Source organism: Manis javanica, chromosome 11, assembly GCF_040802235.1.
Source record: "Manis javanica isolate MJ-LG chromosome 11, MJ_LKY, whole genome shotgun sequence".
NCBI classification, from domain to species: Eukaryota; Metazoa; Chordata; class Mammalia; order Pholidota; family Manidae; genus Manis; species Manis javanica.
Window position 1 is genome coordinate 69,488,170 of NC_133166.1, and position 26,612 is coordinate 69,514,781.

Here is a 26,612-nt window from a genome sequence, read left to right on the forward strand (position 1 = left end):
GGGAGGGTCCCGGGTCCCACCCGGCGCTTCGCCGCCACCGCTCCCGAACGGCCGGCAGGGGGCGCTGCGCGAGCCAGTGCGGCCTGGTTGGGCGGCGGCGGCGGCGGCGGCGGCGGCGGCGGCGGCGGCGGGCGGCAGGAGGCGGGCAGAGGAGGAGGCGAGAAGGCGGGAGCTGAGCTGCGCGGGGCGGGCGGCGGCGGGGCCCGAGCCCTAGAAGATGGCGGTGCGGAAGAAGGATGGCGGCCCCAACGTGAAGTACTACGAGGCCGCGGACACCGTGACCCAGTTCGACAACGTGCGGCTCTGGCTCGGCAAAAACTACAAGAAGGTAGGCGGCAGGGCCGCAGGCCCGGGGGCGGGACAAAGGCGCCGCGGCCTTCGGCCCCGGCCCGGCCTCCAGCGGCCCGCGCCCCTTGCCCTCCCAGCCTCTCCAGCCCTCCGGCCTCCTACTACGGCCGCCGCCCTCTCTGCTGCGCCCGCCGCCCGGGCTGCCCTCCCCTGCCTCGGCGGCCCCGTTGCTAGCACTGCGGAACCCTCAGCGACCGCCTTACAGGCTTTTCCTCGAGAGCCGGCTGCGGGTGGTCGGAGCACCGAGCGGCGCCCCCGGCCCGGCGTGCCCGTCCTGGTGCCGCCCGCTCTCCGCTCGGGGCCAGGTGCCCGCGGGCCGAGACCTCCCTGGGGCTTTATATATGTTTAGAGAGAAATGATGAAAGCCGGAGGGTAAACAGCCCCAGAGTAGGCCTTTGGCTGCTAATCAGCCTGAAAAAGCTCCCTGTCCCCGCCCCCATCACCTGTCTCTGCCGCTTGCTCCCATCTGCATGCAAGGGGAGACAAAACCTCTTGTGGAGCTGGAGGCCAGAAGTTCCTGGGCAGGGATCCTTAGACCATTCCTCAGTTTCACAGTGAAGTCACCCTGCCACCTGGCCTTGTTTTGCCTTGGGAATGGGTTTCAGAGGCTAGGACACGCTTTCTCCCTCTAGCCCCCCACCCTTTAACTGGAGATAATAAGGTGGTGAACAAAGGGTTCAAGAAGCCTTACCTGCCCTTTCTAGGTCTTGGTGTTGGCAGAAAGGTACTTCTACACATGGGGTTTTTCTCTGGAGGTAGACTGCCTGGGCACCACCCCCAGCCAGGGGTTCTCTTTCTGGCTTTCCTTCAGCCCCCAGTTCTTCCTGACCAGCTTTGCTGCCTGTCACAGTGTGATGGGTGGTGTAGGAAAATGCCCCTCTGATCCTGGTTGTGAGTCTGGCCCTGTTCTGGGAGGTCTCTGGGTATCAGGATCCTGACAGACAGCTGCTGGGTCTGTGACTTGTCAGTACCTCATCATGAGGCTCTGGTTCCCAGGCCTCTAGACCTTTGGCTTTTTGGGAGGGAGTTCAGTCTAGCGGCTTATTTAGTTTCTGGTCCTGGGGGGATTGACAGCCTGTGACCTGATTCAGCTTTGATGCTCTTGGTTCTTTGTCATTTACCTTTTCCTTCAAGGATCTCTTTATATCTCCTGCTGAGAGAAACACCTTCCCTGTAATTAGGGTTAAGAGAACGAGTCAAAAGGTAAAGAGTTAGTCTTCTGGCCCAGTTTTAAATTAGAACACAGGCTAGGATGCTATGGTAATGTGTTTAAAAAGGCCCAGAGTTGCTTGTCTCAGATAGTTTCCTCAGAAAGGTCAGATATCTGCTGTTTCCCACCAGCCTGGGTAGTAGGTGGTCTTTCCCATCCAGAAGACAGTTGGGCCCAGTTCCCAGAGAAAGCAGAATGCACATGCTCACTCCTGGTCTGTCTGCCCCTTGCATTGCCTTATCTCCTTGCTCCTTTCTTACTAACTCCAGTCTAGGAGGAATCACTACATCATAGGCTACAAAGTTACTCCAAAAAATACACTGCTGTCTCACTTAGAGCCTCTAAGGTACTGCTTCCTTGGCCTGAACTCAATAAACCTTCAGAATTTTACAGCTCTCAGTGCTGTTGCCCAGAGATCAGGGCGCTGTGACTCCAACTTCAGGGTGTAGCTGAGGAAGAGCAGGAAGTCTCCCTTGCCCCCAGCACCAGCACTGGCAGCCTGGATTTCACCACCAGAATTTCACCTTCCTGGTGAGGGGCATAGAGGGCCTCCTTTCTGCCATTTTCTTTATAGAGACTAGACTTGTGGAGGGAGAAGACACTGTTTTCTCTGCGCCAGATGCTTCCAGAACTCCTGGGGAAGAAATAAGGGAGGTGGTGGGCAATTGATCTGGGGTCTGTCTTTCTTTCCTATCCCTGTGTTTCCCCAGTACATTCAAGCCGAGCCACCCACCAACAAGTCCCTGTCTAGCCTGGTCGTGCAGCTGCTGCAATTTCAGGAAGAAGTTTTTGGCAAACATGTCAGTAACGCACCACTCACGAAACTGCCGGTGAGTGATGACACAAGCAGGCAAATTCTCCAAGTCAGAGAAGGAGCTGTTTTATTTTGTTTTGTCGTAAATTTCATAATTTTCAAGATTTGGGCAATTTACTACCACCCCTATGCCTGGTCAGGGCATTACTGACTTGGCTGTAGTTCCCATTTGCCATTCTCTTTGTCTTAGTAACACTGTGCAACAGGGTTTCTCAGGCTGAGCTTGTGTGTGAAACTCTCATGGTTAAAACGGTATGAGATCTGGATCTGCACAGGCTTGTGTTCAAATCCTGCTCTACTACCTGGTATCTCTGTGATCTTGGACAAGCCATTTAAGCCTCTGGAGTCTTGGTTCCCTCATCCCCAGATGGGATTAATGTGCCTACACTGTAGGGTTTCTGTAATGATCATTGAGGTGATCCAGTAAGTGCTTGTGTATCCAGTAAGTACAAGGTGGGGCTTTTTGAATATTGGTTTCTTTCTTTCCTCTCTTCTAGGCCACATGATAGAATGGCACAGTGTTAATGAATTCCACCTTTGAGAGGGAAATCAGTCAGCATGGGATTCTTATTACTTACCTTAGGTAATAAGAGAATTTAGGACGTGACCCTCACATGCTTCTTCCCTGTCTCACTTTTGTAGATCAAATGTTTCCTCGATTTCAAAGCAGGAGGATCCTTGTGCCACATCCTCGCAGCTGCCTACAAATTCAAGAGTGACCAGGGATGGTGAGATGCCTTCTTTCTGTGCCTCTTACATTAGAGGGAACTCCCTTCTTATGATTCCCAGAGGTCTTTCTTGGGTGAGACAGTCTCATACTTTGTGAGTCTTATGAGTCTCTTGCTTTGCTAGGTCAGTAGGCCTGACTTGATAGATCAGAAAAATGGCTGGGAGTCAGAGCCAAAATAGTCTTCAAGAGTGAATACGTGTGCATGCATCACTGTGTGTGCTGCACAGGAAAAGGGATTCTCAGGTTGGCATCTCTAGCTTTTCTTTGTCCTTTTGGACCAAGTATACAGTGATGCATGGAGTTGAGCTCATAGAGCCCTAAATCCCAGGCAACAGCTGTGAGAAAGACTGCCTCCTAATTTTCCATGTTAAAAAGTCACGTACTCTAACCTTATCCTCAGACCTGAGCTATACCACTGACTAGATCATTGCCTCTTCACAAGGCGGCGTTATGATTTCCAGAATCCGTCACGCATGGACCGCAACGTGGAAATGTTCATGACCATTGAGAAGTCCTTAGTGCAGGTCAGAGTCAAGAACCTTTTCCATCCATGTCCCATCCCTCAGAGGGAATCCAAAATAACACTTCACCATAATTTCATCCAATCTATTTCTTCTCCCCACAGAATAATTGCCTGTCTCGACCTAACATTTTTCTGTGCCCAGAAATTGAACCCAAACTGCTAGGGAAATTAAAGGACATTATCAAGAGACACCAGGTAAGTGGGTGGAGTCAGGAGGTTTCAGAAACTCCATGACTCTTTCCCTGATGTTTTCCATACATGAAGCAGCCTGCTTCCATATTTCCCAGTCTCAGCAGGTTTGGATCACTATTCCTGGCACGTGCATTGGCCTGGGGACAGAAGCACCTACTTGCACTCAGCTAGAGATAGCCTGGTTTCAGAGAAATGAAATCTTTGCTCTTTGGAACTCTGTAATAACAAGCAGAAGTCATTGCTAGGGACATACAGTCAACTTTACATTTCCCATGTGTAGATTATTATTTAGAAGATTATCTATAACAATTTTTAATTTCTTTGACTTTTCTCCACTATCAGCACACTCCCAGCTCTTTCCCTTTGCCACTCTGCTGGTGTGTGCTTAGAGAATGCAAACTAACTTTACTACCACTCTGAGCAAATGTGATAAGGAAGGCAGGGCTGTGATTAAATCTTTTTTTGATTTATTTACACCCATGAGTAATTCATAGGGGACCATGTTTATGCTTCTCCTTGTGCTATCCAGGGAACAGTCACTGAGGATAAGAACAATGCCTCCCATGTTGTGTATCCTGTCCCAGGGAACCTAGAAGAAGGTGAGACTTGGGTTTTCCTGGCCACTGCAGTACGGGGGTTGCTCTAGGAGGCAGAGGACTGCTGGGCTCCTTTCCTTTCAACCTTCCTACCATCTTACATTCCTATTTCCATGTACCCTGTTGCAACCGGAGTTGCATACAGTTATGTTTTGTGTACTTCTTTAGCTTATATTTCTTCCTGCTCTGTCTCTATCCCCAGAGGAATGGGTACGACCGGTCATGAAGAGGGACAAGCAGGTTCTTCTGCACTGGGGATACTATCCTGATAGGTGAGGATGGGGTCCTGGGGCGGGTTTAAGCACCAGAGCCAGGCTGAGAAGCCCTCGAACGCCTAGCAGAGCAAGAAGATGCTCTTTGGGAGTTACTTTTAGGTTTGTTCATTTGTTCTCTTCCCACCTATTATGTAAATCCTCTATCTTGGGGAAGGTTTGGACTTATTGGATGAAGCTTAGGCTAAAAGGATTGGGGCTTAATGTGTGAAATGGTTGTTCCAGTATAATTTTTTATGAGTAGGTTTAGAAATGATATGATTGTCTAATAGAAAATGCTTTCAGCAATTTGTCTGTCTTCTCAGTGGGCTTTTACTCAGTGTTTAAACAGATGTAAATAATATGAACAATTTGTAAATAAATATGAAATGCAAGAAGTAGGATGTAAAATGAAATCTGGTATCATTGCAATTATGTGAAACCAAATTTGTGCAGAAAAGAGTTACTGGGAAAGAGTATATATGGAATGCCACAGGAATGTTGTGTTAGAGTGATTCTTTTCTTTCTTTTTCTGTGTTTAAAAAGTTTTGTAATTGTCTTTACCACCTCATAATGAAGAAAAGCCCAATATTAACTGGAAAAATAATCATACCAAGAGACTAACCCAGCAACTCAATACTTTCTGTAAATGGAAAGCTAAAGATTTGTGCTTACTTTCCCACAACTCCATCCCATTGATCCTGCTTCATGTGCTTAATTTCCCATGGCAGTTATGACACATGGATCCCAGCGAGTGAAATTGAAGCATCTGTGGAAGATGCTCCAACTCCTGAGAAACCTAGGAGGGTGAGTATCTCTTGTTCTCAAACCCGAAGAAGAATGCAAGGAGCAGACCACTGTTTGGAGGTGAAGCAGAGACTCCTGTGCTCGTGGCTTTTCCCTTCGGGCCCACAGAGCTGTGGCTTTCAGGCTTCTCTCTGGCACACTGTGCCTTTATATTTTAGGTTCATGCAAAGTGGATCCTGGACACAGATACCTTCAATGAATGGATGAATGAAGAAGACTATGAAGTAAATGATGACAAAAATCCTGTCTCCCGCCGAAAGAAGATTTCAGCCAAGACTTTGACAGATGAGGTGAAAATTCCTCTCCTTTCTTCCTTGATACCTTAGCATAAGTCTTAGATATCTAAGTGTGCACTGGGCATTGTTGCTGACATTTACCCCGATTCTCCAACCTGCAGGTGAACAGCCCAGATTCAGATCGGAGGGACAAGAAGGGGGGGAACTATAAGAAGAGGAAGCGCTCCCCTTCTCCTTCACCAACCCCAGAGGCTAAGAAGAAAAATGCTAAGAAAGGGTATGCCAGCCCCCATTCATCCCCCACATCACCATTCTTCCCACACCATGCTGCAGAAGGGAAGGACAGGTCTCTTCCCACAGCCACTGGCCCTGACCTGGGTGGGCCACGTTCCCCAGGTATTTGGAGAGGGAGGCGGAGAAGCTGCCCAGTTGCAGGCCCAGCCACCAGTAAATGCAGAGAGCTCACCCTCCACACGAAAGCCGTGGTCACTGCCCATTACTCTGTAGCGACTGGTTTCTGTGCATGCTTCTGTCTGTGCATGAGCCCCACCCTGAGGATCCTGTCTTGCTTTGATTCCCTTGAATCTCAGCTTCTAGGGACTCCTTGTCCAGGGGTGACTGAGTTCTCTTCCATTCCCTTTTCTTCTCAGTCCCTCAACACCTTACACCAAGTCAAAGCGTGGCCACAGAGAAGAGGAACAAGAAGATCTGACGAAGGACATGGATGAGCCCTCCCCAGTCCCCAACATAGAAGAGGTGACATTGCCCAAAACAGGTATGGGCCAGGCCAAGCTCCCTGGACCCACCGCATTCCCTTTCCTGTTCCTGCTCCAGTTCTAGAGGACTTTCCCCTTCACTTCAGCTGGTCGCTGAACTCATCTTCTTCACTGTGGACTGTGCTCTACCTTCATACCTATATCGGAGTTGTGGGCTGTGCTTTGCACCTGATTCAGTTGTCTCCAAACTCCTCCTGATAATGTATCCCCATCATTGAAATATATCTGTGCACAGATTATATACATGTACTGTTGTACTGCTCGCTACCTTATGACATTGTAAAACACATGCAAATGTTTTCTGAACATGGGACGATGGAAAGGATAAGATTAAAAAGGAAATACGAAGAGGAGCTCTGATACCCCATGCCCATATTCCAGTGGCTTGACAGCCCCACTTTGGAGACCACTGCTGTGTGATAGTGTGGAACCATACAGTGGAACCAACAGAGTACAGTCTGTCTTACATAGACTAGCTCCCAATATCTGGAGGCATATTTTGGCCGAAGGGTGAGGGAGGCCACAGAGAGAGGAGCCCTGGTTCTACCCTTCATTGGTCAGAGCAGCTCTCCTCTCTGTCCATGTTTTCTCCTGGCCTTGGTGTATGAATTCAGCTGAAGAAAGTCCACTGCTTTCAAACATGTTTCAGATTCAGCTGCTCCTCTGGAGTAGTGGGGCAAACTCTGTCTCAGTCCAGTAAGAACTTAGAGACACACTGATGGACATAAGGGCCTATCAAGGACAAGAATGACTTGTGGATGCCGTTGAGTAGAAAATGCTTCTTCATAGGGAAAAAGTTAAATGCAATTTTGATTGGGGAAGGGGAGAAGGTAGCAGGTGAGTTTCAAGCCCTAAAATGGTGGCAAACTGGAAGGAGTTACTACTATTTGTGATCAGTGGGAGAAAGTTCTTCGAGAAAGATCTCTTGAACTGTTAACAGTGGAGAGGTGAGGGCTTATTTTAGGCAGAAACTGTCTGATAAGTGACTCTCTCCTCTGGCAGTCACAAAGAAGGACTCGGAGTCAGCCCCAGTCAAGGGAGGCACAGTGACTGACCTGGGTAAGGGGGCCTTGGGGGTGTGGGTCAGTGCTCAGAAGAGAGGAGGCCCAGCTGCCACCCTCCCCAAGCCTGCTGGGACCTTTTGTAAAGCAGGATCCTTCTTTTGCCTGTCAGGAGGCTCCAGCCTGCTGTTTTGCTTTCTTTTTCTTTCAGATGAGCAGGAGGATGAAAGCATGGAGACCACGGGCAAGGTGGAGCCAGTTTAGACTGCCTCTCTATGTGATTCTCATTTGTGATTATAAAGTTCCTTCTGCCTAGCACTTTGCACTGCCCAGACTTCCCACCCTAGACTAGTTCTAGGTTGTAGCTGGTGTTGAAAGCTTTCTGAGTCCTGGAGCCCATAACTGTTCATTCCCATACCCATCTTTAGTGCCCACATTCCTGGGGTATGGGAGAAGCAGAGGGTTGCTAGGGGCAGAATGGGAATGCTGAGTATCCAGAAGCCTCCATACTTGTAGGATGAGGATGAAAACAGTACGGGGAACAAGGGGGAGCAGACCAAGAATCCAGACCTGCATGAAGACAACGTGACTGAACAGACCCACCATATCATCATTCCTAGCTACGCTGCCTGGTTTGACTATAATAGGTATTGTTGCTCCAACTTCTCACTGACTCTGTATTTCCCTATCTCCGGAGCTCAATGTGGTATTCCTCCTTCTGCCTCCAAATAAGTTTTTTCTTCCTCAGCCAAATAGACTGGGGTACACGAGTTTTAGGGAAGCTCCTGGTCTCTTGAGTTTTTCAGCCCTGACGGGAGCTCTCCCCAAGCTCTCTCTGAGTCCTTCCTGCCGTCTCCAGCTATTTGCCTGCCCTGCCTGCTAGACTTTCCTGTCTTTGGGGCTCCCATCTCTCTACCAGTGCCTTCTGAATCCACTCTGCTTCTCTTGCAGTGTTCATGCCATTGAGCGGAGGGCTCTCCCTGAGTTCTTTAACGGCAAGAACAAGTCCAAGACTCCAGAAATGTAAGGAAATCTCATCTCTGACTTTTCTCCTTCCTGTCCCCATTCACTCTTCCAGATCCAGTAACATCCAGTTTAGCAACATTTCTTGAGCTTCTCCCATGAGCCAGGCACTGTGCTAGGCTGACAAAGACCCTCTTTCTGCCTGGAGGCAGCCCCAGCCCTGCCCAGTGACCAGAGTAGTATGCTCTGTGGGACACCAGGTTTTCCCAGGGGCCATATGAAGCATGTCGTTCTGCACAGAGCAAGTACTTGTTCCAGTGCCTCCATTTCTTTTGATAGGGCATAGAGCCTTCCCAGACGTAATTAACTGGTGTCGTCGTCTAAAATGTAAATCTCTAGCATAAGTAATAGCTTTGACTAAAATGTAAATGATTGCTAGTGGGCTGGTCCTTGAGAGGAGGTTTTGATAGAAAGACAGGAGGTGGACCTATGAAGACCCAGTCTGTTAATGAAGGGATGGAAAAGGCTCTCTGGAGAGAAGTGGCATGTAAAGTGCAAGCTTGGGGCTCAGAAGGTTTTGCCTCCTTCAAGGTGTTGCCTCAGGCCACACCTGCTTGGCTCCGGATGAGACTTGGCAAACTTCTGTTGTTAGGGATGCTGCAGGACAGATGTCCTGACAAGGCAAGTGAGACTGAGTGTAGAGCCACGGCTCCCTAAGAACTGAGTGAGCTTGCTCCCAGCTGTTCTCCACTATGGTTCTCTTCTTCCTGAGAAAAGCATGCATGTGAACAAGCCTTGCCCTCTCCAGGGGAAAGGAATTAGTGACCAGTTGACATGAGTTCATGATCTGCAGGCAGGGTTGAAACTAAAGACTATTCTATATACTTTTCAGTCTTGGTATAAAATAGTAAATGATGACAGCTGTCCAATATATTAAGAGATTACCCTCTCCCAGGCATTGCCTTAAGCATCCTATATACATCAACTACTTTAATCTTCACATCAGCTTCAGAGGTAGGTCCTCTTACCATCTCCAGTTTACTGGTTAGGAGACTGAGGTATAGACCCCAGTTAAGTCACTTGCACAAGGTGACATAGCTAGGAAGTAATAAAAGCGGCATCTGCATCCTTTAATCTAGCTCCTGTTCTCAGACTTTACACTGGACCACATGAGAGCTGCTGTGTTTTTGAGCTCCAATAATGTGCCTGGTGCTACACTAGATCTTTCCACATCTTTGTCACCTTCCACAGACACTCCACTTTACAGATAGAGACTGAGGTTTAAACAAGTAAAATTACTTGCCCAAGGTTGTCATGGTAGATATAGGATTTGAACTCAAATCTTTCCATCTTTGAAACATAGATTCCTTGTACCATGTCATACTGACTAGGTGGATACAAGGGGAGGCAGGGACTTCCCTTTAACATCTGCCTTTGGAAATCAGAGCACCCTTTCTTACCTTTTGATTCCTTGTTCAGAAGTTGGATGAAATATCTCCAAGTACAGCCAAGAAAGTAATTTATTTAACTAAAAACCCTGTCAAGGAACACAAGCAGTGTTTGAACCCCCATGCAACCATCACATAGTAGGCCTGAAGGTTAATAACAATCTACTGTCTTCTGGCTTTGTCATATAGGAGGAATCTTTAGCACCTTTATCACTTTTCCTGCCCTTTAGTTCCTGGCAGACATTTACTTTTTCTCCTCATCATTCATCTCTTCTAAGCTACCTGGCCTATCGAAACTTCATGATTGACACTTACCGGCTGAACCCCCAGGAGTATCTCACCTCTACTGCCTGCCGTAGGAACCTGGCGGGTGATGTCTGTGCCATCATGAGGTGGGTCTGCAGTTGCGGGGTACATGAGGGTGTCTGCCCATGGGTGTCCCTTGGCAAAAGTAGGGATGCCAGCAAGGAGCATAGGAGGAGATTGAGCAGGAAGAAACCTAAAGAAAGCAAAGTTCAGGTTCGGGGAATGAGTGACGCAAGGGAATGGCAACTGAAGTGTGGCAGAAAGTGGGAAGTGTGTGTTTAACTGAAGGATCCTGCTTTGACTTTACTGGCTATCCAGGGAGACATGTTTAGTAGGTGGATGGATATGGAGAGGTCCCAACTGGAGATGTAGACTTGGGTGTCACTGACATGGTAGTAGTGGAAAGGACTGGGCTTCCCAGGGAGGAGAGTGAGCAGAGAAGAGGGTCGGGGAGTCCCGTATGACTCTGCTGTCCCATATGACTCTGTATCTGCCTCTGTCTTCACAGGGTCCATGCCTTCCTGGAACAGTGGGGTCTCATTAACTACCAGGTGGATGCCGAGAGCCGACCAACCCCAATGGGGCCTCCACCCACCTCTCACTTCCACGTCTTGGCAGACACACCATCAGGGCTGGTGCCTCTACAGCCCAAGACCCCACAGGTTGGGTGAGGGGCTGTGGGGACAGGTGGGGTTGGGTAAAATTGGGCTTCCTTGGACTCTTCTTTTTCTGGTTTTTAGGGTAATGGTTCAGGAGTGTTCTGAGGTTTTTCCTTTTCCATGGGATGCAAAGGGCCACAGGAATCAGCCTCTCTGTTTAGCACCCTCTCAGCCTCTGTCCAAAGATTCCAAGGACTTGCTGAGAGAGAAGAGATGCTCCTTTTCCTTAAGCAGCAGACAGGCTAATGTAGGGGATGGAATAGATAGAGAAAAAGGGCTTAAAATTAAGTTGCATGGAATTTAAAAACTTTGTCATGTTTCCAGCATTTTTTCATTTTTGCCTCAGAATTATCACTTCCATTTTTTTCACTCTCATTTCATACATTACAAAAATTAAGAGGAGAAAGGTTATGTGGCTTGCCCAGTGTCACAGAGCGCCAAATCTAGGATTAGAAGATAAATCCAGCTCCTAAGAGAACCTATAGAGATAAATGTGAATACAAATGTATACCATGCCAACTACAGATCTAATTGATCATTAAGGGAACATGGAACAGCAGCGTGTGTGCCCCAGAGCTTGCAGGCCACCCAGTGTTTGGTCTTGAGGCCTCCAGGGCCTTGGCCTTGTCATTTCCTGACCAGCCTCCATGACACCAAGCTCTGTCCCCTAGGGCCGCCAGGTTGATGCTGATACCAAGGCTGGGCGAAAGGGCAAAGAGTTGGATGACCTGGTGCCAGAGACGGCTAAGGGCAAGCCAGAGCTGGTAGGTGGGGTGTAGACCCTGCTGGGCTTATTTGCCCCTTTATTGTGGGGCCCCTGCCTGGGTAGAAGAGTTGTGAGGGCAGAGGAGCTACAGCAGTAAGGGAGGAAGGCCCACCCAGGGTGTCCCTGGCTTTGGGAAGGAAGCTCCTCTGTCTCTTCTCTCTCTCTGTCTGCTCCTGGCTCCCAGGGTCATGCCTGCTCACCTGTCTTTTTCTCCTGCACGAACAGCAGACCTCTGCTTCTCAGCAAATGCTCAGCTTCCCTGACAAAGGTAAAGAGAAGCCTGCAGACATGCAGAACTTTGGGCTACGCACAGACATGTACACAAAGAAGAATGTGCCCTCCAAGGTAGGCATTGTGGACTGACTTCAGGGGTGAGTGCCTTTCTCCTCAGAGGCCATGGGGCTCTTCCCTCACCCGCCTTTGTGCCCTGCAGAGCAAAGCTGCAGCCAGTGCCACTCGAGAGTGGACAGAACAGGAGACCCTGCTTCTTCTGGAGGTAACTGGGGCAAGGAAAGGAGGGTGCTCGATACACAAGTGAGTGGGGAGAGTGCCCCTGCTCCAGTCCTTCCTTCCAGATGCCTATAGACCCTGCCTCAGGGAACAGCTCCAGGCCAGGCACTGGCGCCAGTTCACTAACTCCATATCCTTTCTCAGTGCTACTTGGAGATTCCCCTTGGACCAGCAGAGTGCACCAGTACCATGACACAGGGAACTTTGAAGCCAGTGACCCTTAGTAGGATGGGGGGAGCTGACTGTCAAGGAAAGTGTCTCAGTAAGTGAAGTTGCATTTCTCCCACTACCACCAGGCCCTGGAAATGTACAAAGATGACTGGAACAAAGTATCAGAGCACGTGGGCAGCCGCACACAGGACGAGTGCATCTTGCATTTTCTTCGTCTTCCCATCGAAGACCCATACCTGGAGGACTCAGAGGCCTCCCTGGGCCCCCTGGCCTACCAGCCCATCCCCTTCAGTCAGTCAGGCAACCCTGTTATGAGTACTGTTGCCTTCCTGGCCTCTGTGGTTGATCCTCGAGTCGCCTCTGCTGCCGCCAAGTCAGCCCTAGGTAACGTGGATGGCCTGGCCTTCTTAGTTTACATTTGAAGGGCTGGTTACTCAGATCTTGAAACCCCTACTGACATCAGCTCAGGCACCTGTCTAGCTCCATGCTGGTCCAGATGAAGAGGCGGGCTTGTGAGGATGCTTTCACATGGAAGGCCCCCACTCCCAGCTTCATCCTCTCTGGATCTTGCAGAAGAGTTCTCCAAAATGAAGGAAGAGGTACCCACGGCCTTGGTGGAGGCCCATGTTCGGAAAGTGGAGGAAGCAGCCAAGGTGACAGGCAGGGTTGACCCAGCCTTTGGCCTGGAGAGCAGTGGTATTGCAGGAACTGCCTCGGAGGAGCCTGAGCGGATCAGTAAGGCCGGCAGTTCCCTGGGCCTCTCCCCTTTCTCTGTCGCGCCCTGTGCCATCCCCACCTTGAGATGACCTCAGAGCACAATGTGAATGGGGAGAACTGGTGGGGTTTTTATTATTTCCCAGGACTTTACTGGTCTTCTCACTAAGGTTTTGGCTGGGAGAAGGCTGTTGGAAAGTGTTACAGGGCCGGACTCTGTGTTGGACATTTCCCATTTCCTCTTCTCACAGGCACAGAGGAGAGCGGGACTGATGAGGTGCGGGCAGAGGGCCAGTCCACAGAAGAGAAGAAGGAGCCCAAGGTATAGTGGTTTGCCCTGGGCTGGGTGGGTGGAGGTCCATGCAGCACCATGGTGTTGGGGGGCACAGGTACACTCAGGCAGGCCAGTGCTGCAATGGGATGGGGCTGCCCCTGTAGCTAGGTCACCTCCAAAGTCAGAGGTGTGATCCCGTCCCCAGTCTGGGCTGGATGTGTGAGAGCCAGAGAGCCAGCTGCCCCAATGCTGTCTACTTTTCTCTTGGGACTTCAGGAACCCCGAGAAGGAGTTGGGGCTGTTGAGGAAGAAGCAAAGGAGAAGACTGGAGAGGTTCCCAAGAAGGATGAAGAGAAAGGGAGGCAGGGCGATAGCGAGAAGGAGTCAGAGAAGAGCGATGGCGACCTAGTGGGTGAGCCCCCCAGCATGGTGGTGCAGGCCCAGGAAGGAAATGGGCAGCCATGGCTGACACCTGCTTTTCGTGGCCCAGTTGACCCCGAGAAGGAGAAGGAGCCAAAGGAAGGGCCGGAGGAAGTGCTGAAGGAAACTGTGGAGTCAGAGGGGGACAGGAAGGCGAAAGTGGAGCGGGACATCGGCGAGGGCAACCTCTCCACGGCGGCAGCCGCTGCCCTGGCCGCTGCCGCTGTGAAGGCCAAGGTGCTCCTGAAACCTAGAGGCCCCCCCCCGGGAAGGAGCTGCTCCCCTTCACTCTGCCCCTGGAGAAAGTCCTTCCTTGCTCATCCTTAAATAACGTTGGGCTGTTGCCTTTTTATTTTGATTCCGATGGAGAGCTGGTCATCTCTTCTCTAAGCTTTTTAAGCTTTTACCACTGGGCCTGTTTTCTAATTGCTCGGCCTTATCTTAGCCTCTGCCACTCTCTTTTTCTTCATGTTCTTTAAAACTATGAAGGCTATGCTACTCCCTGGGTTGTGACCATAGCAAATCCTTAAAACTTGCCAGCCTCCCGCCTACCTTTCTCTCCCTTGGAATGTCTTCAGCTAGGTCCTCCTGCTGATGGCCATCCCACCCCTCCTTCCCTAGCACTTGGCTGCTGTTGAGGAGAGGAAGATCAAATCTCTGGTGGCCTTGCTGGTGGAGACCCAGATGAAAAAGTTGGAGATTAAACTCCGGCACTTTGAGGAGCTGGAGACGATCATGGACCGAGAGCGAGAAGCAGTGAGTAGCGGCCTCTAGTGGGTCAGTGGAGCCACCTTGACATGGAGCTTCCTCAGTTTCGGAAGAGGGGGCACGCGTGTGTGGAAAGTGTGAGACTGACAGGGCTTCAAGCAGAGTGGAGTGCCTTGGGGCAGGAAGAGCCAGCCCTGCACAGTAGGGAACAAGCAGTCCACAGCCACAGCCTGGACACTGACCTCACACAGAATGTTAGCATCATGGAGCAGAGATGCTAGCCAGTTTTTTGATTGCTGCATCTTCAAGTCCTTGAACAATGTTTGGCCCATAGTAGGCTCTCAATAAATATTTGTTGCATTATCAAACAGGTTTAAGGGATGATGAGAGGGTAGGCTTCAAAGCCAGGAGGCAAACTTGGAAAGGGGGTGAAATGGACAAGGTTTTGAACTATATTGTTTTTGAGAAGATAGAAAAAGAAATATAAGACAGTGACCCTGACCTCAGAGAACCTACTTTGATTGGAGACATCATAGACCTAATGCTTAGGTGTCTGACAAGTTGAAATTAAGAGACTTCAAGTCAAGTATATAAATCCTAAGAGAGAACAGAATAAAGGACAATGCTCAGAGATGGGACAACTGATCTAGTATCAACTGGGATGGCTTCTTAGGAATAGTGTTTTGAAGCCAGTTTTGAAGGAAGGAAAGAACGTGAATTGACAAGAGAAACTGGAATTGACTTCCAAATTAATAACAGATTCACAGCTTTGCAGTTGAAACGAGCAAGGCTACCACCAGATAGCCCATTAACTCCATCACAGCAAGAAAACACATGGGCAAAAGACGTGATCGTGGGCATTGGTGAGGGGAGGGCTGGGGAGGGCGGAGGACACCAAGTACAAGATTGAGTAGATTTGATGTGGGGTACTGACAGGAGGAGAGGCTGGATCTATCGGGGCAAGGGTTTGCCTTGGACCTTCTGAACTTGGGCAGCAGTACTCTCTTATCCTTGGCAGCTGGAGTATCAGAGGCAGCAGCTCCTGGCGGACAGACAAGCCTTCCACATGGAGCAGTTGAAGTATGCAGAGATGAGGGCCAGGCAGCAGCATTTCCAGCAGATGCACCACGTGCAGCCGCAGGCAGCCCCGCCCCCAGGCGCCCAGCCCCTCCCACCCACAGGTGCAGGGCCACCCACTAGCCACGGCTTGGCTATGGCTCCAGCCTCTGTGGCTCCTGCCCCTGCTAGTAGTGGGGCCCCTCCTGGAAGCTTGGGCCCCTCTGAACAGATTGGGCAGGCGGGATCATCTGCAGGGCCACAGCAGCAGCAAGCAGCTGGAGCCCCCCAGCCTGGGGCAATCCCACCAGGGGTACCCCCCCCTGGACCCCATGGTAAGTGACAGGTTCTGAAACTCCTGGTGATTAGTGGGATGTGCGTGCATGTTCTAGTTTCCCTCAAAGAGAGTAGGTGGTTGAATGGAGGTCGGGGTCAGCCATGACTATAGTAGATGGGCCCCAGCCTGTTCTATTCCTGAGCCTGCAGGGCTCCCTCCCTGAACCAGATCTTTGGAATTTTGTTTCAAGGATTTATCAGTTTTTCTAGTGTCAGGAAAAGGGAAGGTGGTACCTAGTAGCGACTACATTCTCCTACGGAAGTGAGTTGGTGAGGTTTTAGGCCTCTGACTGTTGCAATCTCTCCTCTTAGGCCCCTCGCCATTCCCCAGCCAACAAGCTCCTCCCTCAGTGATACCTGGGGCAGTGCCAGGCAGCGGGCACCCAGGCATGGCGGGTAATGCTCCTTTGGGTCTGCCTTTCGGCATGCTGCCTCCTCCTCCTCCTCCTGCTCCATCCATCCTCCCATTTGGTAGTCTAGCCGACTCCATCAGTATTAACCTGCCTCCTCCTAACCTGCATGGGCATCATCACCATCTCCCATTCGCCCCGGGCACTCTCCCCCCACCTAACCTGCCTGTGTCCATGGCGAACCCTCTACACCCTAACCTGCCAGCGACCACCACCATGCCATCCTCCTTGCCTCTGGGGCCGGGGCTCGGATCCGCCGCAGCCCAGAGCCCTGCCATTGTGGCAGCTGTTCAGGGCAACCTCCTGCCCAGTGCCAGCCCACTGCCAGGTGAGAAGGGTCCTGGAGGGGAGAAGGGTGAGGGAAAGGGGTCCACGTGGAGGGATGGAGGGCAGGTGGGGAAGGTCTCCAGTACTAGTGCTTCCACAGTCCTTTCTGAATGCTCTGGTAAAGTTAGAATCCAGGAGGAAGGGCCTCTCTGGTGTCCTCCACCATCCCCCAGCCTGGCAGCTGCCACCTATGGGATGACGTTGGGGCCTTTCACTGGTGGGTCATGGAGGAGTCCTGTGGCACAGAGCACCTCAGTAGTAAACTTGAGAGACGGCTGCCTGTTTGCATGACTTGGTGTCCCTCTGCTTGTCCTGTCACGCTCAAATGCCCCCTTTACCTTTTGGGGCTGGAGGAGGGTGTGGGTTATTTTCAGTGAGGGGAGAGGGGACTGGGGAAAGGAAGCTGTGTCATGGGCACTCCATCCATCCATCTGCCCGCTGCATGCCATGCCCAGTTCTGGTGTCTGGAGGCCTGGGTGTGGAGCCCTCTCTCCTGCTCACCCTAGCTGATTCATCTTCCTTTTCTCCACAGACCCAAGCACCCCCCTGCCTCCAGACCCCACAGCCCCGAGCCCAGGCACAGTCACCCCTGTGCCACCTCCACAGTGAGGAGCCAGCCAGACATCTCTCTCCCTCACCCCATGGAGACCCAGGTTCCAGGAACAGCCCTCCCCCCACCATTGGGACCCTTCCCCAGCCTAGAGTTCATCACTATGTAAGGAAATCTCCTCCTGCCCCTCCAGTGCTCCCACCATGCCTGTCAGGCATGATTTTAATATCGGAGTATTCAAGGACTTGTTTAAAAGATGTTTCTAATGGCTGAGAGCATAGGATGGGGACGTGCCCCAGAGGAGGGGATGGAGGAAGTTCATACAAGGTTCTAATTAACCACTTCTAAGGGTGCACCCCTCAAAACTCCATTTTTTTATGGGGAGAAAAAACTTTTAAGAGTTAAAAAGCCACATTGGAACTCCTTGTACCCACTAAAAAAAAAACGAACCAACTTTTACATTTTGTGGAGAAGGGAGGTGACAGTTTTAGGAAAGGTTCTGGGAGAGATCTGGGAATAGAATAGGGTGCTGAATCTGTCTCCTCCAGCCATTGTTACTGACAAGCCACCCCTCCTCCAGTTTGCTCCTCTAATCTCTCCTACTGCTTCCTCAGTGTTGCTGTGTTAGGCCACCCCAGGTCAGCTAATAACCCTTTCCCCTCTGAATGTTAGTCTTGTTTTTAAATTACCTGCATAGTTTTTGCCAGCGTATGTGTGCGGTGGGGGAGGGGGCATATCCTGGACACCCCTGTGGCAGGTAATCAGAGGAAGGAGGCACCTGGGCCTTATCAGTGGGCTCCTGAAGACATGGAAAGGGGAACTGTGAGATGGAGGGGGACCTAAAAACCTGAAATTTTCAAAAAGCACTTAAGCACCTCCTTATAATATGACTTGGTGGGTCAACCCCCAACTTCTTCCCTCTCCCAAGACCATCAGAACCTCAACTGGTAGCCAGGGGTTCCCTGGAATTTGGGGGCAGCAGGTGAGAGAAGTGTGACCTAGGGCAGTACTAGCCTCCGGGGGGTGGCTGGGCTCTGCCCCCACGAATTCGTGCCTCCTGTACCAGTTCTCCCCTTCATCCCTGATGTGAAGGCAAACATAATTCTAGGCTCCACCAATTCTTGGTCCCTCCCCATCAGGCCTTGTTCCTCATGTTCCTGTTCCTCTTCTGTGTTAGCAACTTTCTTCTGTTCAAAAGTTCTCTGTAAATTTTCTTTATTTTTTTTTTTAATATATAAATTAATTTGCTTTCAGTTCCATCTTGTGGGTGCCTTCTGTTCTTACCTGTGGCTGTCAGGCAGGGGGACAGGGCTGAAGTCCTTCCCTGGGGCATTCACCTGAGCTGGAGAGGTGGTCGGCAAGCCACAGGCCCTGACACCAGGCCTGTCTCCACAACAGGCTGAAGGCAGCCCAGCCATCAGGACTGGGTGCTGGGCAGAAGCTGGGCAAAGGCCCTTACCTGCCCTAAAAATAGCACTCTAAGACTTGGAAGGACATCCTCACAACCTGGAGATTTGTATATTTATTCTTTCAGAAGTAATTCAGGTTTCATTCCTTCCCTTTTTAGGCAGGGAGAAGGCAGGCATCCCTTCTACTTCTGTTATTACTGGCCCCTAGCCCTGCCAATGTGACATGACAGACAGGCTCAGGCAGAGCTAATACAGCCTAGCTTTAGTTCCAGTAACACTCCCAGCTTCCCCCACACAATGCCTTCATTGCTTGGGAGGGTTGAGGGCTCGGTTTAACCAGGCAGAGGGCGTGGAGAAGACTTGGCCTGATATGGGATGGAACAAGGACAGCCAGCCTTGATCCTATAGGGATTTATGGCTTCACTAATCTAACCCCAACCCCAAATGGCAGCCTTTGTAGCATATTAAGAATGGGCTGGCATTTTTTAAATGAGGCAAAGATGGCTTCCCCAACTTCCCCCAAACTGTAGTCCATTGACCCTGGACTGTCTATCTCTCCCCTTTACCCTGCTTAGGAAAGGAGAACTGAATTTAGGATACAGCAAGTTTATTTGGTGAGTGCTGACAGCAAATATCCAAGAGACAAGCTGGGAAAGGTGCTGTGACAAGGGAACCTAGGAAGCCTTTGGGGCCACACAGTCTCACACATGGCTCCGGGCACACACGGAATGTCCTCAGCCATTCAGCACCATGCGGACGAGCTCTGTGGAAAGGAGAGGGGTGAACCAGGGAGCAGTACCAATGGAAGGGTCCACCAGGGGCCAGGAGACCGCAAGAGCACAACGGTAGCAGCATAGGAAGGGATGTGCCTGCAGCAACCAACCTTGAAGTCTGGTTCACAGAGGAGCCACCTTGAGTCTCACCAGTTCTCTTGGCCCCCAGCTCCCCTCCCACCAGCTGTTAGTCCCTCCCAACCCCTGGGCAGCAAGAACACAGCAGAGACAGAAAAGGTCTCAACTACATCTACAGCTACTGCCAGCCACTGGCAGAAAACAGTGTTTGGGGTTCAGGTACCTCCAAGCTACCCAGCAGAAGGTTCTTCAGCTATAGCAGTGCAATGGGGCAGGCAACCCACCCCCCATGCCAACCGCCTGTGCTCTGAGGCCAAAGGAGCGCCCTAAAGCAAGACGGGGATAAGCTGGTGTGAGCTCCCAGACACCAGCACAAGGGGCCCTGTAAGCAAAAGTTCAACACCTGTTCTTGACAGGAGGTAATGCAACCCCTCTCCACCCCTCCCCACTCAGCTCCATGCAGAAACATGCCAGGAGGAAGTCAGATGGTAGAAGAGGAAGGGCAGAGGCTAGAGAAAGATTGGGAAGAAAAACATTGGGAAGATCAACTACAGAAGAGAAGGCTGGGAGGAGCCGTACCCGCCCCACGGCCTGTCACCCCGACAGAATATGCCTCACAAATGCTGCAGGAAGGAAGAGACAATGGTGAAGACAAGACACAGGCATGGGGTGAAGGGGTCAGGCGGTGGGAGAACAGACATTCCACTTATTTTACTTTCCATCCCTTCCCCACCCTTCACCCAACATCACTCCTTTTCCTGCCAAACCCCCCTAACCTCCCACTCCTGGGCTGGGCTGGACCCTGCACCCTGCCTCCTGCCACTTTTCAGAGCCCAGGGGCAGGGACAGGAAACCACAAATGCTGTGCATGACCTGCCCCACACAGCTATTTCCTCCATAAGGGCCCCAACTCTTCCCTCACCTTCATAGTTGATACAGCCATTGCTGTCTTCGTGCCCTGCCACCAGCATTTCCACTTCTTCCTCTGTCATCTTCTCACCTGTAGAGGGAAAAAAGCAAGCACACTTGGGGAATTGGGTGACAGCTGTGTATCTGGTGGTGCCTCAGCTCAAGGTGCAAGTGCATAACCTTACCCAGAGTAACGAGAACATGCCGAATTTCAGCACCCATGACAGTGCCATTCCCTTCCTTGTCAAACACCCGAAGGCCTTCGACGTAGTCCTCATAGGTACCCTGATCCTTGTTCTTGGCCACAGTCTGCAGCATGGGCAGGAAGTGCTCAAAGTCCAGCACCTTCACATTCATCTCTGCCATAAAACGAGGCAGGAAAGCACACAGGTTCTCAGGGCTGAGGGCATTAGGGATTACACCTGAAAAGACACCTCCCACCTGAGGCAGGGGAGTCTATGGAGTTTGCTAGTTGAGACAAGACCTGCTTGAGTCTGGGGCCTAGGAAAACAAATGGAAGCTCTTGGTTGAAGAACTATGGGCCCAACACCACACTGAGGAATTGTTTTTAAGGAACCTCACCATCACTCTTGGGGTTCCCCAGGACCTTGAGCACCTCGGCGTTGGTGGGGTTCTGGCCCAGGGCCCTCATCACATCCCCACACTGGCTGTACAGGATCTTGCCATCCCCTGTTCTGTCAAACAGCTGGAAGGCCTCCTTGAACTCTGAGGATTCAGAAAAACAGCACTGGGCATGCAGGAGTTAACACAAACCCTCCCTCACAGCCCCTGCTGCCCAGCCAACTTTATCATGCTGGGGAAACCAGATATTTATACTGTTGTACACCCAAGTCCACTAAGAGGGATCCAGTGTCCCTTCCTCCCAACTCAAGTGTCCCACAGAGCATTCCTGCCCCCTTAGCAGAGTGGTAACATCCACTCACACAAACCCTCTGCGTATGACAAGCCCGCCCAGTCTCCTCTCTACACAGGGCAGGAATTTGCCACCGCCCTGCCTGGGTCCTGTCCTTATAAGGAAGTGGGAGCAGCAGCCAGGGACTGGGGTCATTCAGCCTGCCACTTCCCACCCCTCCGGTATAGACCTTTCAGAGAGTACAGCTGAAAACAAGGTTCCTCAGCAAACTTCCCTGTCCCTATTTTCACAAAGTACCAGGTCACTGCTTTTTACAGTCTTCACAATTCAAGCTGGGGGTGGGTGGGAAGGAGAGAGTTATCATAGGAAGAGAGAAAAGGCAGAAGCAGCTGATTAAGGAACACTGGAGTGCGGACAGCTTGAACCCTCCCCAAGCCCCACACACAGCAGGCATTAAGGTGACCAAGTTGTTTCACGTACCCACACCACCTAAAACTCACTCAGGGCTTTGGGCTCAGATCTAGAGTGGAAGGAGAGGGAGGAAGAAAGAGTGAGAAAAGAAAATGGAGGACATAAAAGGAGGGAGAAGGGAACCCAGAAGGTACTCCCCCGAGGGTGCAGAAGGGAAGAGAGGTTGTGGGTAAGGGCCAGATGCTAGATGGAATGACCCCCTCCTTAAGTATGACCTCAGCAGGGGTCGATATTACCTACCTGCGGTCTGGTCCTCGGTGAAGTCACACTGCTCAGAGAAGGGAGCGGTGAGCATTGGAACTCCAAACCCCCATGCTTCTATCCACCCCCACCAACTCCTGTTCCATGCTGGGAACTCGCTTCCCCATACTTTCCAACCCCACCTCCAACCTTCCAAGCCTTCAAGGTTCTTTTTGCCCCCTACCTCTGCCTTCTCTTTACCCCCCAGCCCCGGCTACCCAACTTGCGCCCCAAAGCCCGCTCATCCTTTCAGGCCCGGGCCCCACCATCTCGAAGACCCAGCTCTGCAGAATCTTTTCCTGCAGTAATGGCTCCGGCTCCTACCCTAACCCCGGCCTTAGTACGTCCCGATGACGTTACCCCAACTGACCCAGCCAATGGGAACTCCGGCCGGGGCTCATGCAAATCATTGCACAGTAGTAACGTGGGGGTCGAGGCCTGCCGCAGTCCTCTCCAGAACAGCCTCCCTAGGCCGGACAACAGGAAGAGGGCGGGCTGGGCGCGCGGACCGGCCGCTCAGAGCGGTGAGGAGGTGGGAGGACTTGGGAGCGTGGGGTGGAGAGTCTCACTCCTCCTCCCTTCCCCTCCACTCAAGAAAGCAACAGTCGGAGGCCAGGGAGGAACCGTCTCTTTATTTTTAAACAATAGGTGGCCTCTTAGTGGCAGGAACGTGTTTCCGCCCGCGCGGCGACCAGGGTGTGACCCCGCTGCATCTGCGGAGAAAGATGAAAGTTGCCGCGCTCGCAGCGCGACAGAAAATGCCTTTCCCGGATTTCTGCCCTGGCTGAGGAACGGAAGGAGACTTGCCTCTCATGGCGGTGGGGGACCTTCTCCGTAGAGCTCAGACGCTCAGAATGTGCTTGAGGAAGGCTGCAGAGAGAGGAGGCACGAGGGGCTTCGGCAGGCCTTTGGGTAATCCATGACTTTGGGTAGTCCAGACCCGGGATGCCCCACCCACCTAAGGGGCCTCTCGCCTCGCTTCCTTACCTATCCCTTCTGCTCTTCTGGCCGCTTACCTTCATAGTTGATGCAGCCGTTGAGGTCCTCATGTCCTGCCAGAACTGTCTCCACCTCTTCTTCAGTCATCTTCTCTCCTGGGCCCCAGACAGGCATCTTAACCCCTGCTTTCCCTCCCTCACCAGTTTGGCTATGCTCTTTGGCTGGTATCTCCTCTTTTCTCACCCTGGAGTCTCTCCTATAGCAACAGAATCCCAAAGAAATCCTCTCCTTGTAATGGAAATGCCTTGAATGTGTTCCTGCATCTTGCTTTCCATTTCACCTGCATTAGCACTTAGTGAAAGTTTTGACGGACAATTAAACTGAATTCCGGAGGGTTAAGAGATGTACCACATCACAGAGCACTAGCATCTCTTCCACAACAGACTCAGGTTTCCCACCTCATCCCCTTTTCTCTGCCCTTTGGGAGGCATTTGTGCCCCCTCACGACTTAGCCTCTGCAAGAGGAAACTTCAGATTCTGCCCCCAAGGCTCTGACCTTCACAGTCTCCTGCCCAACACCTACAGGACAGTAATCCCTCCCTGGCGCTGCTCACTTGGCTAACCTTCTTGCTCCACTCCCTCCTCTCCCCCCTTTGGGAGTTCTGGTCCCTGCCTCACCCAGGGTGGTGAGGACATGTCTGAGCTCTGCCCCCATGACTGTGCCGTTCCCCTCTTTGTCAAACACCCGAAGCCCCTCCAGGTAGTCCTGGTATGTGCCTTGGTCCCGGTTTTTGGCCACAGCCTGGAGCATGGGCAGGAAAGTCTTGAAGTCCACACGCCGAGATTTCAGCTCTGTAGGTTAGAGAGGTGACGGAGAGGTCACTGCGGTGTCACCTAGGATCTAGCGCCCATCCCTACCAAGAAGGCTTTCATCCTAGTCAACATTCAGGATGTTTTTCTAACCTGTATTTGACAGCTTTTGGAATCCTGAGATCTACCACAGCATCCTTTGTCACCTTACCAACATTTCTTGGTTTCACCACCAAACTGAGAACCCAACTTGTTACCAGGGAACCCTCACCATCACTCTTGGGGTTCCCCAGGACCCTGAGCACCTCGGCGTTGGTGGGATTCTGGCCCAAAGCCCTCATCACGTCCCCACACTGGCCGTACAGGATCTTGCCATCCCCCACTCGGTCAAACAGCTCAAAGGCCTCCTTGAACTCTGAAATATAAAGGAGAGGTCAGTATTGATCAGGGGTTCCCATCACCTTCAGACAGAAAGGAAGTTCAGAAACTGTGTGCTAAGGCTGGGCAACACAGGCGACACAGAGAGGACTAGTGTGGGTGGTTTCAAGTTTGGGACTGGAGTTAGGGGAACAGAAAGAGGATCCAACCAGGGTCTTGAGACTGGACAGTAGAGCTTAGGGGACCAGCTTCTCCTCACCCTCCAGCTGGTCCTTATTAAACTCGATCTGTGGAAGAAAAGAGCAGGTGAGAAGCGTGACAGGGCTCACTCAATCCCTCTGCAGCACTCCTCCCAACCAACTGAGAGACACTTCCAGGAAGGGGTCCAAAAGAACCAGGCTGGGAGCCCAGCCACCTCAGTCCCATTCCCAGCCCTGGACCTTGGGAGAATCCCAAGAGGAGAAATTTTAGGGGGAGGGTTTCCTGGGAACAGGGTTAATCCCACGCCACCTGTTTCCCTCCCTCCAGTGCCTGAGCCCTGCATCCCTCACATAACTGGGGGCTGAACAAAGGCTAAATTTACCCCTGGCCCCCAGCTGTGATTGTCTAACAAGTCTGTCCTCTTCAGCCTTCCCTCCTGGGGTGCAGAGCTGTGGCCTTTAGAGTTAAACAGTCAACCACAGGCAGCAGCTCCCTCCTTCTACCTTGAAACTGTCTTCAGAACCCAAATGTTCCCCATCTCATAGTTCCTTGCCTCCAGCAGGAAGGTCAGTGAAGTTGTGTGTATATGTGTATGCATACACATGTGTTATAGGTTAGAGGGAGAGAACAACAAAGACAATAGCAAAGTCATAAGCCTGGGTGCTTCCAAATGGGGAACTAAGAGGAACCCCCAATATCATTCCAGTGCTCACTGATTCCCTACCTTCTAGATACCCCCTGATCCCCTAAGCTGTATCCCAACCTTTCAAATTCTTTCCTCACTCACCACGACTTTAGAGAGATCAATGGGGGGCTCCTGGGTTTTCTCATGAGCTGGAGGGACAGCTGGTGCTGGCTCAGCCTTGGTCTTGGCTGGAGGGACCCCTGCTGCTGGCTTGGCAGCAGGTTTGGAGATAGAGGCCCCGGCTGGTTTCTTCACGGGAACATCCTTCTTGGGAGGCATGATGTCTGATGGTCAGAGGACAGTGTGCCGATGAGGACACCCATCTCTGTTTAAATAGCCAGGGAGTCTGGGATGTCAAGGGGTGGGGGCAGGGGCAAGAAGCCAGATGGCAGTGGGGAGTGTGAGATAGGAGAGATACGCTGGCCTGCCCTCACTCCCCTGGCCTCCAATGGTGCAGGACTCCTGCCCCAAGGTCTTCTCCCTTCTGTTCAGCCTGCCCCAAAAAGTGACTGGAACAATGGCCCTTTTAGGGGTGGGAGAGGAAGCCAGAGACTGCCTGGAATGGGGGAGTAAACCTTCCGTGTGAGGATAGGATGCTTGCCAATGACAGACACTGAAATAGGGGTGAGGCAAAGAAGGGGATCCAGGCATTGCAGGCCCTCAACCCCCAGACTCAGGGTAGCCCTTTTTTCTAGCAGGTTTAAACTCTTGAAGGCTGAGGCAGGGAGGGGCCTTGTGAACTGGGATCGTTAGAGTGAGGTCTAGGAGCAGGGAAAGGTGATTTAAAAAAAAACAAGCAGCCCTTCCACTCCCCCTGACCATGGACAAGGAGGGTGGTGGCTGACCCCACAGCCTAATGATCGCCACTAGTTATAGTGGCTGTCCTCTTCTCAGCCCAGAACTGGAACGGTGCACAATATACAGAAAGAATAGTAATAGAAAAAGGAGTGTGATGCCCCCTCCACTGTCTCTTGTGCCAGGTGTTTTAGGCGTGGGGGTAGAGGCAAGGATCATGTTTAACAGTTACCACCCATACTCCCAAGGAAGAAACCGTTTTCCACAAGCCCATGGTCATTCAAGTCAAACAAAGGTAGGGTACCTGCTAAAGCTGCAGGTACACCTTGATGGCGTCTTGAGAGAAGGGCAGGCCCTGAGAAGCTACGGACTTAAATTCCAAAATAGAATCCAAAAGGGTGTGGGCGGTCCTACGAGCTCCAGAGTGCTCTACCCTAGCCAGCCAGATAATAAAAGCCAGGACTCAAGCCTATTGGGACGCCAGGGAGGGTCGGAGTTGCCGGTGGGGTAGAGGAGAGGGGGATGGGTTGCTGGCTACTTCTGTGGGGGAAGAGGGAGAGTATTTAAGAAACATTCTGAAAAAGAGAGTGATTCCACTTAGACGCTGGGTCTCTCACTCAACAAAACAAGTCTGAATATCACTGCAAATTGTCCCATATTAGGAAATCAGACTCTTTCCTCCTGGTAGGAGGCCTGCCGCGCCCGCATGCACACGCACACCTCTGCCTTTCCTACATGAACCCTTTTGCGGCGCCCGCACACTCACCCCGCGGCGTCCATGCGAGGGGCGCAGGCGCGGGGCAATCGGCCTGCATCCCCGCCTCGGGGCATGCCGGGAGTCGCAGTCCGCGCGCTCGCAGACTCACGGGAAACGCCCACCCGGCGGGCGCAGGACGTTAGTGACTCAAGCTCCGTTGGCGCCTTTGTGCTGCAGCTTGAGGGGTAGTG

The 26,612-nt window shown here is 51.7% G+C and overlaps 3 protein-coding genes across 16 annotated transcripts; 1 reads left to right on the plus strand and 2 right to left on the minus strand.

Annotated features, from left to right (window-relative positions):
• Positions 1 to 129: 129 nt before the first annotated feature.
• Positions 130 to 18,355, plus strand: SMARCC2 (SWI/SNF related BAF chromatin remodeling complex subunit C2). Of its 9 annotated transcripts, XM_073216628.1 has the most exons (30): positions 131 to 328; positions 2,269 to 2,388; positions 3,015 to 3,100; positions 3,545 to 3,626; positions 3,728 to 3,820; positions 4,347 to 4,416; positions 4,616 to 4,685; positions 5,396 to 5,471; positions 5,630 to 5,761; positions 5,869 to 5,984; positions 6,358 to 6,482; positions 7,486 to 7,542; positions 7,696 to 7,733; positions 8,001 to 8,131; positions 8,436 to 8,507; positions 10,174 to 10,287; positions 10,710 to 10,863; positions 11,532 to 11,624; positions 11,852 to 11,971; positions 12,060 to 12,122; positions 12,433 to 12,691; positions 12,881 to 13,042; positions 13,273 to 13,343; positions 13,572 to 13,707; positions 13,786 to 13,952; positions 14,337 to 14,471; positions 15,442 to 15,814; positions 16,128 to 16,211; positions 16,431 to 16,553; positions 17,085 to 18,355. In XM_073216628.1, the coding sequence occupies exons 1-30, from the start codon at positions 218 to 220 to the stop codon at positions 17,159 to 17,161; spliced, it is 3,510 nt and encodes a 1,169-aa protein (XP_073072729.1). In that variant the 5' UTR covers positions 131 to 217; the 3' UTR covers positions 17,162 to 18,355. The 9 variants fall into 9 exon arrangements, with proteins under 9 accessions (XP_036864834.1, XP_036864837.1, XP_036864836.1 ...); XM_037008939.2 differs by having other exon boundaries at positions 130 to 328; positions 11,855 to 11,971; positions 16,128 to 16,553; XM_037008937.2 differs by having other exon boundaries at positions 16,128 to 16,553.
• Positions 18,356 to 19,101: 746 nt separating this feature from the next.
• On the minus strand, positions 19,102 to 22,382 carry MYL6 (myosin light chain 6). 5 transcript variants are annotated; one of them, XM_037008947.2, is made up of 7 exons: positions 22,123 to 22,250; positions 21,857 to 21,884; positions 20,854 to 20,997; positions 20,457 to 20,630; positions 20,285 to 20,362; positions 19,942 to 19,985; positions 19,102 to 19,274 (listed from the first exon to the last, which is right to left on the minus strand). In XM_037008947.2, the coding sequence occupies exons 1-6, from the start codon at positions 22,123 to 22,125 to the stop codon at positions 19,957 to 19,959; spliced, it is 456 nt and encodes a 151-aa protein (XP_036864842.1). In that variant the 5' UTR covers positions 22,126 to 22,250; the 3' UTR covers positions 19,102 to 19,274; positions 19,942 to 19,956. The 5 variants fall into 5 exon arrangements, with proteins under 5 accessions (XP_036864842.1, XP_036864841.1, XP_017517435.1 ...); XM_037008946.2 differs by lacking the exon at positions 21,857 to 21,884 and having other exon boundaries at positions 22,227 to 22,382; XM_017661946.3 differs by lacking the exon at positions 19,942 to 19,985.
• Positions 22,383 to 22,469: 87 nt separating this feature from the next.
• MYL6B (myosin light chain 6B) lies at positions 22,470 to 26,579 on the minus strand. 2 transcript variants are annotated; one of them, XM_017661943.3, is made up of 8 exons: positions 26,431 to 26,579; positions 24,972 to 25,153; positions 24,243 to 24,270; positions 23,877 to 24,020; positions 23,474 to 23,647; positions 22,873 to 22,950; positions 22,664 to 22,726; positions 22,470 to 22,569 (listed from the first exon to the last, which is right to left on the minus strand). In XM_017661943.3, the coding sequence occupies exons 1-7, from the start codon at positions 26,477 to 26,479 to the stop codon at positions 22,698 to 22,700; spliced, it is 684 nt and encodes a 227-aa protein (XP_017517432.1). In that variant the 5' UTR covers positions 26,480 to 26,579; the 3' UTR covers positions 22,470 to 22,569; positions 22,664 to 22,697. The 2 variants fall into 2 exon arrangements, with proteins under 2 accessions (XP_017517432.1, XP_017517434.1); XM_017661945.3 differs by lacking the exon at positions 26,431 to 26,579 and adding an exon at positions 25,969 to 25,993.
• Between the last annotated feature and the right edge of the window lie 33 nt (positions 26,580 to 26,612).